General features: G+C 46.4%; 1 protein-coding gene across 5 annotated transcripts; it reads left to right on the top strand.

Annotated features, from left to right (window-relative positions):
- The first annotated feature begins 3,021 nt into the window (after window positions 1-3,021).
- CHRNB3 (cholinergic receptor nicotinic beta 3 subunit) lies at window positions 3,022-15,754 on the top strand. 5 transcript variants are annotated; one of them, XM_065661389.1, is made up of 8 exons: window positions 3,022-3,302; window positions 3,665-3,787; window positions 6,065-6,216; window positions 7,263-7,307; window positions 11,666-11,775; window positions 11,994-12,256; window positions 12,713-12,876; window positions 14,189-15,754. In XM_065661389.1, the coding sequence occupies exons 1-8, from the start codon at window positions 3,260-3,262 to the stop codon at window positions 14,321-14,323; spliced, it is 1,035 nt and encodes a 344-aa protein (XP_065517461.1). In that variant the 5' UTR covers window positions 3,022-3,259; the 3' UTR covers window positions 14,324-15,754. The 5 variants fall into 5 exon arrangements, with proteins under 5 accessions (XP_065517461.1, XP_065517457.1, XP_065517458.1 ...); XM_065661385.1 differs by having other exon boundaries at window positions 11,994-12,876; XM_065661386.1 differs by lacking the exon at window positions 7,263-7,307 and having other exon boundaries at window positions 11,994-12,876.
- The last annotated feature ends 370 nt before the right edge of the window (window positions 15,755-16,124 follow it).

Raw genomic sequence — 16,124 nt, 5'->3', positions numbered from 1 at the left:
GATGGGAGAGGTGTCTACTGCCAGCGAGGACCGAGAGCAGAGAGGGTCGGTGGGGAAGTACCAGGGCAAAGCTGAGACTCCAGGAGTGCTGCCCTTTCCCAAACCTCTTCTGCTCCAGAAGCTGTCCCTTATCCCTGCAGGGCTGGTGTTTACCTGCTGGCTTCCTGTGTCGTGTGACATGGTACAAAGGTGACTCGGTCCTTTCCTGGGAGCTCTGGGGAGCCTGGCTCCGTCCCAGATACTGGTACCTGCGGTTTGTCTCCAGTGGCTCTTGGCATACTAACCTCAAGGACCAAGGTGGCAGGCTGGGGAGGGAGAAGGCCCATCCACCTGGAAGGAGCCTCCTGCCCCATAGCTGCTGCAACAGCCTCACCTATGCAGCCTCTCTTTTCTGCCCCCTGCAGCTGCAAACCCCTCTTAGGCTCTTAATCCTGGAAATGGGTTCTGGTTCACAGCATTTCCCATCCACATCCCTCCTGCCAATGTCCTTCTCCCCCCCCCCCCCCCCCCAGTCTGGGTTCCCCACACTCTGGTTTCCAGGAGCACTGCCACCTCTTCATGGAAAATGCATTTTCTACAGTCAGCTGCATGATGCCTTCGGGTAGCATGGCTTGGCACTCTCCATCATAAACTCAGGTTTTCAGATGCTCCTAGTATAAACTGTATTGGCTCAAACTTTTGGATGTGTGCTTATAGGTGGATTTCTCTGTTTTGTTTGTTTGTTTTTCCTGCAGAAGTTTGAGCTGCCCAGAGGGTTCCAGCATTGCTTGTGCTCAAGCAGCTCTTGGCTCTTTTGAGCCTAGAATTGCAGCCTCATGTCAGTTACAAACCCACAAAACTCATGGAAAATCGAAGGTTCTCAACAGAGAAGATTCAAGTTTTACCCAGGAATTAATTTGCTGTCTCAGGGTGGATGCTCCCAGTGATCCACGGTCTGGCTGGTAAAATTGAGTATTCGTGTGTACCTGCCTTCCCAAAATGTTGAGGAGCATGGCTGAATAAAGGCTTGTAAACAAAAAGCATCATTAGCAAACAGAGTTTATTTCTCCAATACCCTCCTCTGGTTGACAGATAAGTCTGTAAGCCAAAGACTAGGCACACAGTAGGTTCTTACCTCTTGTCAGAGTCCGGGCAGAGGGTGGAGGCAATGGTAAATCAAGTATATATCATATTTCCTTCCAAGCAACTACCATGTAGTAGCAAAAAGCCTGCTCCTGTAGGCTACTAGTACCTCAAGGCAGCAGGTTCAAGCCTTATGGAAAGAAGTTTCTCTCCAGTCTGAGATACAGGATTGTCTAACAGAGCAATGCCTGGGAGTGATCGCAGGCAGTGATTACAGAGGTGTCGATGGGCACAGGCTGGGGCTTACACACAGTCATGAAGCTGTGATTCAACAAAGATGACGGGTGATGTCTGAGGGTGCTGAGCCCTGTATAGGACTCAAAACATGCTGGAATACATAGCGTAGCCTGCGCAGAGCATTTTTGAAGGGTAGCTTTATTGCAGAAAATTTTGCATCAGACAGATAATTGAGTTATCCCATGCTCCACAGTCTGGTGGGTTGTGGTGCTGTCTGTCCGCAACACCCCAGCCAAATGTTCGCTGTTGTTTTTATGCCAGCATAAAAAAAGGACTTTGACAGGTTGTGTGCTTATGTCTGGTCTGTATCTAATGGGTAAACCGAGCAGTCTGGTAGATGAAAGCAGCTGGTGACAAGAAGACACTTTGTTCAGGACAGTCTGTCGATAGCGCTGTTGGTTTTGAGTTGCTTTCTGCAGCTGGGATGAGGAACTGTGCAGAGAAGGGCAGCTGCTCCTCCAGCCCTGCAGAGGTGAGGAGCTAGGGAGGACTCTTGCAGGTTCCCTATGTGTAGTAGAGAAGCAGAATAGCCAAACCCAGTGAGATGCAGCTGGTAGCCTGCCTGAGAGCTTTGGAGGAAGTAGGCTGCAAGCCCACTGCAACATAAATTAAGATGGGAGGACACTACAAGAAGGTCACTACTAACGTCAATGTGACTTTGAACCACACAGAAACAACATCTTTTCCATTATAGGAAGTTGAATTATCCGATAAGGTTGCAGCTGCCAGTTACCAGTCCTCTGTGAGGAATTTAGATAAGGCAAATCTGAATCACACAGCTCATGACTGTACCAAAATCTGGGCCACTACATGGAATGGGCCCAGCTGCTGCTGAAAAGAGCAGGCTTTCCACCCAGAAGTCAGCAAGCAATTAGATAGCCAGAAAGAATAAATCAAAGCAAAAAGTGTTTCAGGTCTGGGTTTCAGACTAGAAGAATTTTGCACCACTCTTTCTTGAGCTCAAAAGTTGAGGGGAAAATCTCCTCTTCAAAGAGAAATGACAAAGTGACTTCCATTTGGGAAGAAAACAGAGAAGATCCTGAGATCCCTTGGTAAAGGAGTGGCAGGGGGACTGGGAAAGAGGAACCCCCTTCCCTTTTGATATCAGAGATTCCTGGTGGTTTCTGAAAGGAGCCCTGTCTGATATGTCACTGGTGGGAGTGACACCTACAGAGGAACTTGCTAAATAACCAAAGGCCCCATTGCTCTCACTGCTAAACACAAGGTCCTGGGACAACATACTCTGTTAAATTGTGCCAATAGGTAGTACTGTGCACGCATTTCTGTGCTGCTGTCTGTAGCGTTTTATGTATGAGTGATGAGATACACATTTAGAAATCATCCCTGTTTTCCCACCTATATTTTAGTTAGGTTTACCCCCTATTTTATAGCTATAAACCAGCAAGTGCAGTATGAAAAATTAATAAGTTCAGTTAGGTCTGTAGGGAGGCTATTAGACCAGGCGATACAGCTGGAACAAACACAACCTTTCAGGCACATGATCTATCTTTGGGTCTGATCTGCATCTTCTTTTTTTCTCCAGCTGTAACTGGCAGCATAATAAAAGACACTTCCCCTCCTTAAAAACCTTGCCTCACTTCTACTCCTAGTCTGCAGTGCCTGTAGTAACCCAAATACTGTCACAAACAAATCAGAGTTTAGGACCCAGAGCCTTGTTTTAGGCTTACGGGATGTGACAGCTGACTGAAAATCAATGAAGTGTGATTTACAGAGCGTCATAATGAGGCAAGATAAGGCTCTGAAAGGTGCTGTCTTGCCTTGCAGACTCAATTGTCTGCCTTGATTTCTAGCCAGATTGTTCTAGTCCCCTACTAAGATGAGTCGGATTTGCTTATGAAAAGGAAAGATCAGATTTAAAGGAAAAGCCACGGTGGTGCCCATGCTTTGCCTAGCGCTCTTTGTGCTGTGCCTCACCCACTCAGGTAAGTGTGATTTCTTCTTCTTCCAAGCTGAGCTGCAGATGTTCAAGGGGTTTTTTTTATTGCTTGCTGGGACAAGGTAGATGCTTGCTTCTGTTGGTTGTCTTCTGAACACTGACTAGCAAAAGAGGATTCTACCAGCTGCTGCCTTTGTATTGCAGCCACAGCCAGTTTGACAAGGGCTGGGGGCTGGCCACTGGATAGAAGTTAACAGACGAATCCTAAGCTTAGCTAGCACTGCTAAAGGGTCTTACACAAGGGAATCTTCTTCACCAGGAGGAAAACTGAAGTGCTCCATGAGAGCTGACGAGAGGCTAAGTGTCCTGTCTGTGCTTCTGAGGGTGTTTTGCATGTTTGTTTGGCAGACTCGCTGCCCCAGCAGTCCTGCTCCTGTGCCTATGGGGAACTTCTGGCGCAGACCATAGAGACAAACAGGAACCTGCGGGAGAGGGGAGATGACAAACAAGGCTCAGTTACTCACACACACGGTAACCTGCCAGGGAGCTCCCAGCTTTTGCCTTCTCTGTGCATCATATGGTAAATTCAGGGATGAGTCCGTCCTGTGGCAGCTCTTCTGTTTTGTCTAAGGCAGTGCTTCTTTTATCGGTGTTTTGTCCATGGCTTTATCTAATTTAATAATGAGACGGGGCTTGACCAAACGGAGCCGTTAGGCTGGTTTTTCCTCTTGATATGTCTTCCTTCGCATTAAAATATTCTGCTTTTAAACTGTCCTCCTGCAAGTACTGAGGCTGTCTTATAAGGGCATCAGTCTTGTTCCTTCTGGCTTTCTTCTTCATGAGACTTCCCGACTCTTTTTGCCCTCTCCTGTGGCTTCCCCAGCAGCTGAGAATCAATACCTCCAGCCCCAAAGCCAGCTTTACCACCCCTCTGCTATACTTTCTTGGAGTATTAGGGCCCTTAGATTTCATGTGAAGTATGTGCTGTGAAACAGCACTGTTTTCCTATGAGTGGGTTCATACATAGCCAAGGACAGCATGCCCATGCTGTGTGTGGTTGCATATTAGTGTGCAGGGACTTATACTCAAATACACCCAGAGCAATGTATTCCAGCATTAAGATAAAGCCGGTTTTGTTCCTGCATGTTTTAGGGTTGTGCTTTTGTATAATCAAGGTCTTTCCCGTTAAATTTCGTGTTTAATAACCATGTGCCCCTGTGAATCTCCAAATGGGAAAGCAAAAGGGCTGGGATCTAGGGTCTTCGCAGAAAAGCTGTATGTGTCAGGGGGATTGAACCACTGAGGTTGTGGGTAGTGAGGAGGGAGAAATACATTCTTTCTCTTCCTTTGGTTGTGGATGCAATGCCTGTCTAGCACGTTTGGGCAGGCAATCCAGTTTCCTAGCACAGAGCCCAGACTCTGTCCCAGTGTGCTGTGGTGGAGCTAGGGTTAGCCCTGAGGTGAGAACAAACTCTGCAGCAAGCAAAAGGGGCATTTGTAGTTTTCCAGATGGTAATAGCAAGTGGCAAGGTACAGAGTGGATGCAGAGGCTGCTATAAACTGTTCTGACAGCTGCATGAGCCCATCCCTGGCTGTGGTGCAGAGCAGGGGGAAAGGAGTGTGAAAACTCTGTCTGACAGGCTGGCACCCACCTCCCCAGGGCCTGGTAACCCTACCACAACTGCTTGTCCAGCCACAGAGGACAAGAACAGCCTGCCCTAGAGCATCTGACAGTAATCGTTACCTTATGAATGGTAATCGTTAGGCTTCAGAGTTTACAGCTTCTCAAAGAGGAATGGGCATTTGCCCTTTTACTGGAAGTGGGGGATGGCAGTGCTGCTTGGACCTTGGACCTGCTATCCTGAGAGAACAATTCTGTCCCATGGGAAGCTCTGGCGTGGCAGCAGGTTTTTTCCTCTGGAGGGACTGCTGGGCTCAGATGCCCTTTCATCAATACTATGGCACAGGGACCCTGCTGCATTACCTGTGATGTTGCTGCACTCAAGTGTAAGTGTAAGCTGTGCCCCCTGCCAGGGCTCTCCCATTGCCTAATCCTTACACCATCTCTTGGCCATAACCCTGTGCCTAATGGCTGGCAATTCAGGCACTTACGTCCTGTGTGCTGGGGCTGGCAGGACACGGGTGGTGGGCAGACAAGGTGGGCCTTGGGCAGCAGCCAGTGAGGTCCCCTTTGACTGCTGGCACTGCAACACCAGCTGTGACCCCTGTGGGACAGTGCTGATCAGCATGAGCTCCCTTTCCCTTCATGGTGCTTTTGAGGAGAGGTGAAATCCTTTTCATACTTCCTGCTGTTTGTGTTCAGAAGGGAAGCGGTGGAGATCATGTCAGAACCTCAGCATTGTGGAGGGTGGGGCTGGCATTTAGGAAAGGATGGAGAGGTTGACTGCTCTAGTGGATCTTCTAGAGGAAAACAACCAAGACAGACCGGGCAGGTACTTTTCATATCTGGTGATATGAAAAGTATCTTTTCATACTTTTCGTATCTGGTGTATGGGGTCCTTTTCAAGAGAAAAAGACCCCATACACCAAATAACACTAGTACAAAGTCATCACTGCTCTGATGATTTTACTTTTGAGTTGGGCTTGGGCTGCCTTGCCTTCCCCTCCTCTCACCCCAGCTCAGCTGAGACTCTGTGCATCTGAATTCCTGCAGATTGTACTGTACAAGACAAGAGCTGCCCAGAGGCAAATTTGTCTCACATCACTGCTCTGCCTCACTTATTCAGCTTGTGCTGTTCTCCATCTCTGCTTTCCGGCATGCCTCCACTCCCTGTTGCTCCCTTCCAGATGTAGCTGCCTTCAGTTCAGTCGCTGAGAATGAGGATGCGCTCCTCAAGCACTTATTTCAAGGCTATCAGAGATGGGTCCGCCCGGTGGAGAACTCCAATGACACCATCAAAGTCCTTTTTGGATTAAAGATATCACAGCTTGTGGATGTGGTAAGCATTGTATTGGGCTTGGTAACGTACCTTCTTTTACAGACAGTTGTGCATCCACCTAGAAGGGCTGGGAGGATGCTGTTGGTTTTTGACTACTGAGACATGAAATGCAAAGTGCTGGTCAGGCAGCGAAATGCTGAGTGTGATGTAGTGCTGGTGACATGACCTCCTGCCGCAGGCACGGCACAAGCCTCATTTGTTTAGCAGCAAACCTGAAGGTAATTTTTTCCCTGCTGTTCTCAGGGAATAAGGCCTCCCTTCATCAGGTGTTAATCAGAGAGTCCATGCCAGACAGTCCCTCGTGCCTACATTCATAGTTTAGTGACAACGCAGCTGGAAAAAGGGGTAAAGAAGGGTAGAACTGTTTGGACATTGTTCACTCTAGCGAAACACTCTGTTGAGTGTGACATTGAACACTCTAGTGAAGTATCTAGACCAACGGCAACTTGTATCTTGACCAAGCTGGCCATGCAGATAAGACACTAGAGACTAAACAATCCTGTGGTTTTGCCCATGTGGAAAGTTTCCCTTCCGTTTCCCCTCCATCCCAGTAGAATGTGCCCAGGGGCCAGACCGAGGTACTCACACAGCAGTGTTCCCCTCACCTCCCCTGCCCCCTGGCAGTGTCTCCATGTGCCAGGGAAAGGAGACTCTGATTTTGTGCTTTATTTATATATTCAGGAATGTTTCAGCTTGTATTTTGCCAAGCTCACTCCAGGCTGAGCAGTGTGGGGAGATGACCCATCTTGCGTGTTCTGGCCCCACTGAGCCCTACTGCCTCCCTGCTCTTCAGCATCTGATTCCCTGGGGCTGCTGTGAAATGGAGACCTTGGGTTTCCAGCCCCAGAAGCGCTCAGCAAGAGCAGAGGCAGCACTTAGGGAGTCAGTTCATTTCCCCACAACAGTGACTGAAGAGCCCAGGCCCACGGGGAAACAGGACCACAGGGGTCTCATTTTCTCAGCACAGGGTTGGACCCAGCAGGCATGGGGTCTGTTTCTGCTGGCTGTTCTGAAACTGCAATCCTCTCTACTTTGTGTCACCCTAGGATGAGAAGAATCAGCTGATGACAACCAACGTGTGGCTGAAGCAGGTAAATCAGACCAAATCAAACCTTCCTTTTCACTGTGGTGCTGCTGAGCCAAGTGGCCATCCCAGCCTGCTGCCCAGTGTGACATCCATCCCCTGTCATGACACTGAGCGGCCAGGCAAAGAGAGCGCCATGTTACCTTGCCCGCAGTTTTCACTGTACTCCTCTCACTTCACAAAAGACATGAAGAGGCCAGAAGGCAGAGGAACAGGCCTTGAAGAAATAGGGTGCCATCTACCCCTGCCTGCAGCCTAGCTTTGTGCTCAAGGCAAATATATTTCAGGGAAGCAACATGTCCTGGTAGTGCAGTGGCTATCCCTGGGATGCTGCGTGTGCCCTGAGGGACTATCCTGTCTCAGACTCAGAGGTCACACAAGTACTGTCTCTCTTGCTCAAGATGACTGATGCCTCAGATAGATTTCTTCTTCAGCATAATAAAGGGGGAAAAAAAGCTAGCATGCTACCCATACTACCCTAATTAAAATCTATGCCAAATTTATCAGATCTCTCTAATATAACTGCTTCTGGAAGTGACAATAATTTATGCAAGTGGGGAAAGGTGCAAGAAAGGTTGTGAATTAGGTCTCCTTTCTTTTTCACTCCTGAAGAACACTGCATTTGGTTTAGATTACATTGCACCAGTTTATTGACCTTGTGATAATTATTTTAAGTATCTCAACCATGTGAGTATCTATAAACATGTCAGCTGATCCTAGGCAGAGGACATAAAACCCAAGCTGTACTTGAAGTGATGCCATGGGAAATGATTCTCAGTAGTCGCTGGGCTGGTGGAGAAATACGGCTCAGTTTTGTTAACAGGTTTTTTGACAGAATATTCCTGGGCCTGACCTTCTTCTTAGGGAAGACTTGGCTGCTTGCTCTACCCAGTACAGCAAAGTCTCCTGTGTCCTGGGCAGCCTTCATCCCTCTGGCTGGCTGGCACCTTCGCCCAGGTTACAGTGACTGCAGAAAAGAGGGACCCGAAGTACTGACTCACATTAGCAAGCCAAATGCATAGGCAAGCTGCCTGAGGGCATTAGGCCTGAGATGTTAGCACAGGCAGACACCTCCTGATCCTCTCTCAGCTGCTACATCTGTGTGGAGATGTTTCAGGTTAGCCCATCCATGCTGAGCACCCTGTCTGTACTGCAGCATAGACCTGCCTGGAGTCACAGCCTGGAACCTGTGTCACTGCTCTTGCTGTGGGAAAACAGATCCTGCTGCAGGTTACTCCAAAGACGCTGCAGGAGGTAGGGACACGCGACCGTCCACTCATGCCTCGCTGGTGTCGGGGAGCATGAGGTGGAAGCCGCTTTATCTGATCCTTCTGACTCATGCCGTGGATAAAAGATGTGGTCTGAGCCAGGTCTCCTGCTTTGGGAGTCATGCATTCTTGTAGCTTAGAGTGAGCTGGTCCCATGTGCAGTCGGTGCTTGGGGGATTATTAGTGCATAAGCACAACAGCTAGGAAAAGGTTTTCTTTTTCTTTTTTTCTTTTTTTTTCTTTTTCTTTTTTTCTTTTTCTTTTCCTTTCCTTTTCCTTTCCTTTTCCTTTTTTCTTTTTCCCATTTTCTTTTCCTTTTCCTTTCCTTTTCCTTTTTTCTTTTTCCCATTTCCTTTTCCTTTTCCTTTTTTCTTTTTCCTTTTTTCTTTTCCTTTTGCTTTTTATTTTTTTCTTTTTCTTTTTCTTTTCCTTTTTCTTTCTTTTCCTTTTCCTTTTTCTTTTTGTTTTTCTTTTCCTTTTTCTTTTTCTTTTTCTTTTTCTTTTTCTTTTTCTTTTTCTTTTTCTTTTTCTTTTTCTTTTTCTTTTTCTTTTTCTTTTTCTTTTTCTTTTTCTTTTTCTTTTTCTTTTTCTTTTTCTTTTTCTTTTTCTTTTTCCTTTTCTTTTTCCTTTTCTTTTTCTTTTTCTTTTTCTTTTTCTTTTTCTTTTTCTTTTTCTTTTTCTTTTTCTTTTTCTTTTTCTTTTTCTTTTTCTTTTTCTTTTTCTTTTTCTTTTTCTTTTTCTTTTTCTTTTTCTTTTTCTTTTTCTTTTTCTTTTTTTTCTTTTTCTTTTTCTTTTTTTTCACTTTTTTTCGTTTTTTCTTTTTTTTTTTTCACCTCAAGTATCTATGTGCTCAAGGTGGTGAGACTTCATGATGTACATGCAGGCAGACACACAAGGTGCAAAGGAGCTTTTAGTGGTTGCTGAGAAAGTACCTGGGTTTGGGCAAGTTGCGGGGTCTACTAGCAAGGGTTGATAATCTGGGTCCAGTGTTTCTTGGTCCATTTGCTGTGGGTTAAGCACTTGAGTGACATCCCAGAGATGGGAATTTGGCAGAACTGGAGGAAAGGGAGAGCAATGAGAGGGTCTGGAGCAGCTTGAAAAAAAGGGAGAAGAAAGGAAATGGCCCTTTGCATCTGCTGCTACAGTTCACATCAGCATAGCCCATAGGGAGATTCCCATTTTAAACTGCTCATCTTCGAAGTCTGCACATAATCTATTTTCTGCTCTAGTAAGAAGACACATAGCCATTTGCCCTGCAGACATGAAAGGGCACTTTAGCTGGGAGAAAAATCAGTGCAGGGCAGGAGGAGGGAGGAGTCCTGAGATGCAGCAAATAACCCAAGCAGAGGGGCTGCACCAGTTCAGTTCCAAAGGGATGATTGTACATCCTGTGGCTTACAGGGGTATTTGCTTCTGTTGTGTTAGTATAGGCTATGAGCTGACTGTGCTGGTTGCTGCTGTCAGAACTGGCTATCCCCTTGCATAACAGGTATGTTTCCAGCCTAAGCCCCCTTGCACCTGTTACAGGAGGTGTCCAGGACAGATGCGAGTCTGTACCCATCCAACAGCCCATGCTGCTGGAAACATCTGGTAGATACCCATCCACAGAGAACAGTTCATGCTAAAAGTGGTGTACTTTGTCCCTGCTGGTGAAGCTAAGAGCAGCAAAGATCCCTCATCTATTTCCATACTTGAACAGCTCCCGTCAATCCTTCAGCAGCAGGAGGAGCCAGGGATGTAGAGCTGCGCTGATAGCTGATGCTAGCCACTTGAGCAGTTCAGAGAGTGGGTCCATGTCTCTTCTGGTGCAGGTTGTGGGGCCATTAATCCTTCTAGTGCACCACCCTTAGCAACTGCAACCTTCGTGTGTGCCTTGGGCCAGATATTAGGAGTGGTCTATCTGCCCATGACCTTGGGCACCATCCCTCCCCTGCACCTGGAGGAAGAAGATGCTTGCTCTTATTGTGTTTAGGTCTCTACTGAGGCTCTGGGTTGCTGTCATATTGTAAAGGACCACAATAACAAGTGTCCGCAGGTATAGCTGTGAAAAGAATGTGAAACCAAAGACATAAGAGGGGAGAAATATGGTGGGAAAAGAAGCAGAGAATAGCACTTTTTGGTTCATCCTTAAGTCATGGAGGAGATTGCCCAGAGAAGGCTGAGGCTTCCACATCTCTGGGGAGCTCTTAGTGCTGGAGCTTAATGGAAAGTGGTTCATCTTCCGCTTCTTTGTATTGACCGCAATCTGCAGCTCTTGCTTCCTCTTGCTGCTATTCCTGTGGGCGAGTGAAAACCCCCATCAATAATGAACTGGGATGAGAGAGCTGCTTTTCCACTGCATCACTGTGGAAATCTCCATGTTGCTAGAGCCACTTTGTTAGTATCTCCCCATCTGAAGAAGAAAAAGAGGGAAGAAAAATTATTCTTATTCTGGAGTTCAACATGATGAAAATAGACAGGACTCCCCCTACTTTGCTGCTTTAGTGTTACCTCTTCAGGATTGTTAACCAACTGCTTTATAACAGCATAGTATTACTTACACTGCAATAGCGTGCAGGTCTGTCTGATGAAAGAACAATTAATTGGTTTGCAAGGACAACATACGGATATTAGGTGTTGTAATCCATTCACTGAAAAAAGCCAGGTCTCCACTGGAAAGTAGTTAAAGGTCACCTCTCTGTCACCTGGGTAGTACCAGCCTGGTACTACCAGGTACCAGAAGCTGGCTGTTCTATATGGTCAGTCTGCCAAAACCACTGCGGGTTGGTTCTCAAAGGGAAGAAGAGGTGTCATACCCAGGGGAAGTGTCTTCTTCCTTCTGGGCTACCTTCAGGTGGTCTGGGCAGGGTGGTGAGTGAAGTGAGAGCCAAGTGCTCTGCAGAAGCACCTGCCTTGAGGTTGCCTGCAGCGGGATGGGGTGCTGGAGCCCAGCTGTGGCTGGAGGGGCAGTGCTTGTGGGGATTAACATCTCCCAGCCATGCTGTGGCCATTGTGCTATGCAATGCAGCTCTTCTGTGGCAGGGGGTTGGAGGACGAAGGAGGTTGTTGTGTATGAGCGAATTAATGTTGTGTATGGGACTCTGCTGGCTTGTTACAGGAATGGATCGACCACAAGCTCTCCTGGAATCCAGAGGAATATGGAGGGATCACCGCCATCCGCGTCCCCTCTGAGTCCCTGTGGCTTCCTGACATTGTTTTGTTTGAAAAGTGAGTAGCATGGCTCCGGCTTACGCCAGAGCTTGGGCAAGGTGTTGTCAGCCATTGTGAAGCTTGTGTGGATGTCAGAAGGCTGCTTCTTCAAGCAGTATGAATGTTGGCTTCCCTTGTGCTCCAGATAATGGGTTAAAAGCAAGAGCTGTGAGGAGGTAGGTCTGGGACAAATGTAGTCTTGAACTTGGTGCTGTTTCTTCCTGTCCAACTCTTAGTGCTGATGGACGTTTTGAAGGATCCCTGATGACCAAAGCCATAGTGAAGTACAATGGATTGGTGATCTGGACACCCCCAGCCAGTTACAAGAGCTCCTGCACAATGGATGTGACCTTCTTCCCCTTCGACAGGCAGAACTGCTCCATGAAGTTTGGGTCGTGGACATATGATGGCAGCATGGTGGACTTGATTTTAGTGGATGAAAATGTAGACAGGAAAGACTTCTTTGATAATGGGGAGTGGGAGATCTTAAACGCCAAAGGTATGAAAGGCAACAGGAAGGATGGGCTGTACTCTTACCCATTTGTCACTTACTCCTTTGTGCTGAGACGCCTTCCGCTGTTTTACACTCTTTTCTTAATAATCCCTTGCCTGGGATTGTCTTTTCTAACTGTCCTGGTGTTTTACCTGCCTTCAGATGAAGGAGAAAAGCTTTCATTGTCTACGTCAGTTCTTGTCTCCCTCACTGTTTTCCTTCTAGTGATTGAGGAAATAATCCCTTCTTCTTCCAAAGTCATCCCTCTGATTGGTGAGTACCTGCTGTTCATCATGATTTTTGTGACCCTATCTATCATCGTGACTGTGTTTGTTATCAATGTCCACCACCGGTCCTCAGCAACTTACCATCCCATGGCTCCCTGGGTTAAAAGACTCTTCCTCCAGAAGCTGCCCCGGCTGCTCTGCATGAAGGACCATGTAGATCGTTATTCCTTCTCAGAGACTGAAGAAAAAGAAACGACCTTGAAATCAAAGCTCCCAGGGAAGCAGAAACACAAGCAAGCAAAAGATGGAGAGAAAATTGTTATTGCCTTTCTGGAAAAGGCAGCTGACTCCATCCGATACATTTCCAGGCACGTTAAAAAGGAGCATTTCATCAGACAGGTAGGTGAAGAGGGGGCAAAAAAGGGATCACAGTTTCCTTGACAGAGATGGCTTCCAAGCTGTTACCTTTTCTGCATTCTTTTCCCTTTGCCTCTTCCTCCTGCTCTCATCTGAGACATGACCTGGGATCTTCTCCTGCCTGATAAGTCATATGTTTTCCAGGAAAGCGCATTGCTTCAAGGAGAACTTGTGCTGTGGGAGTGCCTGCTCCTCACAGGCACAAGAGGCCAGAGCAGCCTCTCCTGGACGAATTCTTGTTTGGGGATAATTTGAATAACTTTCCTGCTTGGGCTGGGAATAGATACCAGTCTTGGAACTGTTGCATGCTCTCAAAGTGTATCTTTCTTAGTACCTATCTCAAGGATCAACACCTACAGGCAGGCTCTACAGTAGTTGCTAGGTTTCAGTCCTTGTCTCCCCATGACTATACACGGCATCGCTGCCCTGTTTCGAGTGGGAGTGTTCCAGATCTCCCCCAATATCAGCTCAGATTAGCCCCTAGCTACCATCTTTCTCCCCTTCCTAAAAATCCCCCATACTAGTAAAATGGCAAAGTACTGTGTGCATAAACAGCGCTCCTCATGCAAGGGGAGGGCAGCATTGCAGTGCACTTTGCAGCATATGGAGAGAGAAAAACTCTTGTTAGCACCCTCCTAGTAAAAGCTGGGGCTTTGTTCGAACTCTGCTGAGAGGACTTTAGCAGAAAGTTGAACAGTAAATCAAACACGCAGTATGCCAGCATATAATGCTCATGCCTAAAGCCTTCTGTTTGAAGTTGAAATAATTCTTAATGAAAAAGTCCCCCTAACTGCTCTTTAAAAATAGCTCTTTTGTGTGTGCAGGGTTGTGCCAGTATTCATAATGTGAAATCCCCTTCCTGAATGCACACAATCTGAGCCAAGAGAGCACTTAGGAAAACACAAGCCAATGGGACCACTTGTACTGGAGCCACTGTCCGCATCAAAATGCCGTGCTAGAGCCAAGTCCTGGCACTTCACGGCAAATGCAGTTCTGTGAAAAGAAACTGAGTTCAATTTAAAGCCATCCTCAGGCTTGAGTCTGTCAACTTTCACATGGGCACTTAAAAGCTTTTGGACAGGCTGAAAGAAGTCTGATTACCATGTGTGTAAAACAATGGGATTATTTGGGGTTTTGAGTGACTCACAGCTATGGCTGCAGAAAAGGTAATCCATACCAGTTTGAGGGTGCAGCGCACTTAAAAACAGACTTCTGGAGCTGAAATGTTGTAGCAGTTTCAACAGACTACTGTGCTCATTACTGTTTCTGTTTGTTCTCCCTCTCTCCTTCCCAGGTTGTCCAAGACTGGAAATTCGTAGCTCAAGTCCTGGATCGGATTTTCCTGTGGTTATTTCTAGTAGTGTCAGTGACAGGTTCAGTTCTCATCTTTACCCCTGCATTACAGATGTGGCTGAACCGCACCCTGTAGAAAATGCTCACACAGCAGCATATAACAAGTACAATGCCAAGGGATGGTGGGGCCTTTTGAGCTTGGTCTCTATTGTACAGGATGGGAAGCAACAACAAGAACAAGGGAAGGTGATGATAACAGTGGGCATTGGCTAGTGCTTTCTATCTTCATACAAGCCTATGAGTTACAGATTTGGCTGAGACCAGAGAAAGGCTCGGTGCACAGTTGAGTCCTAAAGTGAACTGGGGTGCACAGTTGGGCTATAAGTATTTTACTAATAGTTTGGTTATATTACAGTAAAAGCAAATATTATTAGTAAAAATTGGAAATAGTACTTCTGGCACAATTATACTGAAAAGGCAGATCTGCCAGTTAAAATGCTACTTTATAAAAGAAGTTATAGTAGGAACACAAATCAGTACTCAGTTTATCTACATTTCCAAGTAAAAAACACAACATCTGTACAGCTCGCTTTGTGCATGTGTCAGAACTGGCAGTTACACAGCATGTGGATCAGAAAAAGTACAAACACCTTTTAGATGGGATGTTCAAAACCTTGACTTTGTGGCCTCACCTTGCTGCAGGATCAACTCAACAGCAGCAGAACTTACCACTGTGCACTTGCTACCAGCCTTCACGGCATGCACACTTCATCTCTCCTCTTGGCCAGCAGGAAGCTACAAGGTGTTGCCCTGTTTTCAGAGATGCAATTTTGCTTGCTGCTCTGTAATATACCAAAAGGCTGAACAAGTGAGGATTTTCCCCATGCTCTGCATTTAGGAACTATGATTTCTGCACCTGCTTGTTCACAGGACAAGTGGAAGATCACCTGAAGCACGTCGAGTGTAGAAAGGTGGCTGCACTACTCCATAAGGCAATAGTGAACTTCCTAAGCAGTTTGGTTGCAGGGAAGCTGCAGACAACGTTTTCGGCAAATGGAACTTGTGGTTGGTGCAGAAGTAGAGCTCCTCCTGAGAGCTGTGGGGTGGGCTGGCTATCAGGAAGAGGCATCTTTGGGGTTTAGCTTGTTCGTGTTTCCAGGCAATCCGGAATTTCCTGTGATTCATTTAAATGGGATCCTTCTGCGTGATTAGAAACAGTTCTTTAAAGTGTAAGTGAGACCTGACAGAAAATCCTCAGGTTTCTCTCACCACTTCTGCTGTGGCAGTGTTCAGGCCAACATGGAATGCTTTAGAAAATCCCATTCAGAACCTGCAAAAGTTTTCAAGGCTAAAAAGGATATGGAGATCAAATTTTCAACAATCTGAATGTGAATCTGGTATTAAAGCTTTAGCTAGCCTTGAAACTCTCTCCCTAGGGATGGAGGTTAGGAGGTATTAAAAATACACACAGGTATTCTGATGCATGGATTATGTGTTGCCACCAGACCTCTGTGAGTTAATATAATCCCATCTTGTCATGTCACTACAGAAAGTTCTGTTCACTTGTGCAACTGCTATTAATAAAGATGTATTTATTAAATGATTCTTGGGGTGGCAGTGCTTATATGCTGGGTTTTGTTGCTGTTTTGTTGTCAACAAAGTCTAGATTGTAGCCCATTTTAGAAGACTTGTCTCAAGTTGACTTGAACAGATTGGGTTGTCAATGTTCTTGAAAAGTCCTCATAACATTTTAGCTCTGCCTGTGAGTTTGAGGAGGGAGCATTCAGATCTGGTTATTATGTTGCAGGAACCTAGAACAGGCCCATTTAATTTAGCGTATACGGGCAATAGATGTCTTAATATACAACCCTGCCATCAATCTCTTATACACTGGCCTTACCACCCGCTGCTCCTCTCTTGCATTAAGTCAGTTTGTT

Source organism: Lathamus discolor, chromosome Z (assembly GCF_037157495.1).
Source record: "Lathamus discolor isolate bLatDis1 chromosome Z, bLatDis1.hap1, whole genome shotgun sequence".
Lineage (NCBI taxonomy): Eukaryota > Metazoa > Chordata > Aves > Psittaciformes > Psittacidae > Lathamus > Lathamus discolor.
Note: the sequence above shows the minus strand (reverse complement) of the source record. Positions and strands in the feature narration are given on the sequence as shown.

Coding starts and splice junctions, on each gene's coding strand:
- CHRNB3 (XM_065661385.1), top strand. CDS start 3,260: ATGCTTTGCCTAGCGCTCTTTGTGCTGTGCCTCACCCACTCAG. Junction 6,217..7,262: donor TATCACAGCTTGTGGATGTG/GTAAGCATTGTA, acceptor GTGTCACCCTAG/GATGAGAAGAATCAGCTGAT. Junction 11,776..11,993: donor GACATTGTTTTGTTTGAAAA/GTGAGTAGCATG, acceptor TCCAACTCTTAG/TGCTGATGGACGTTTTGAAG.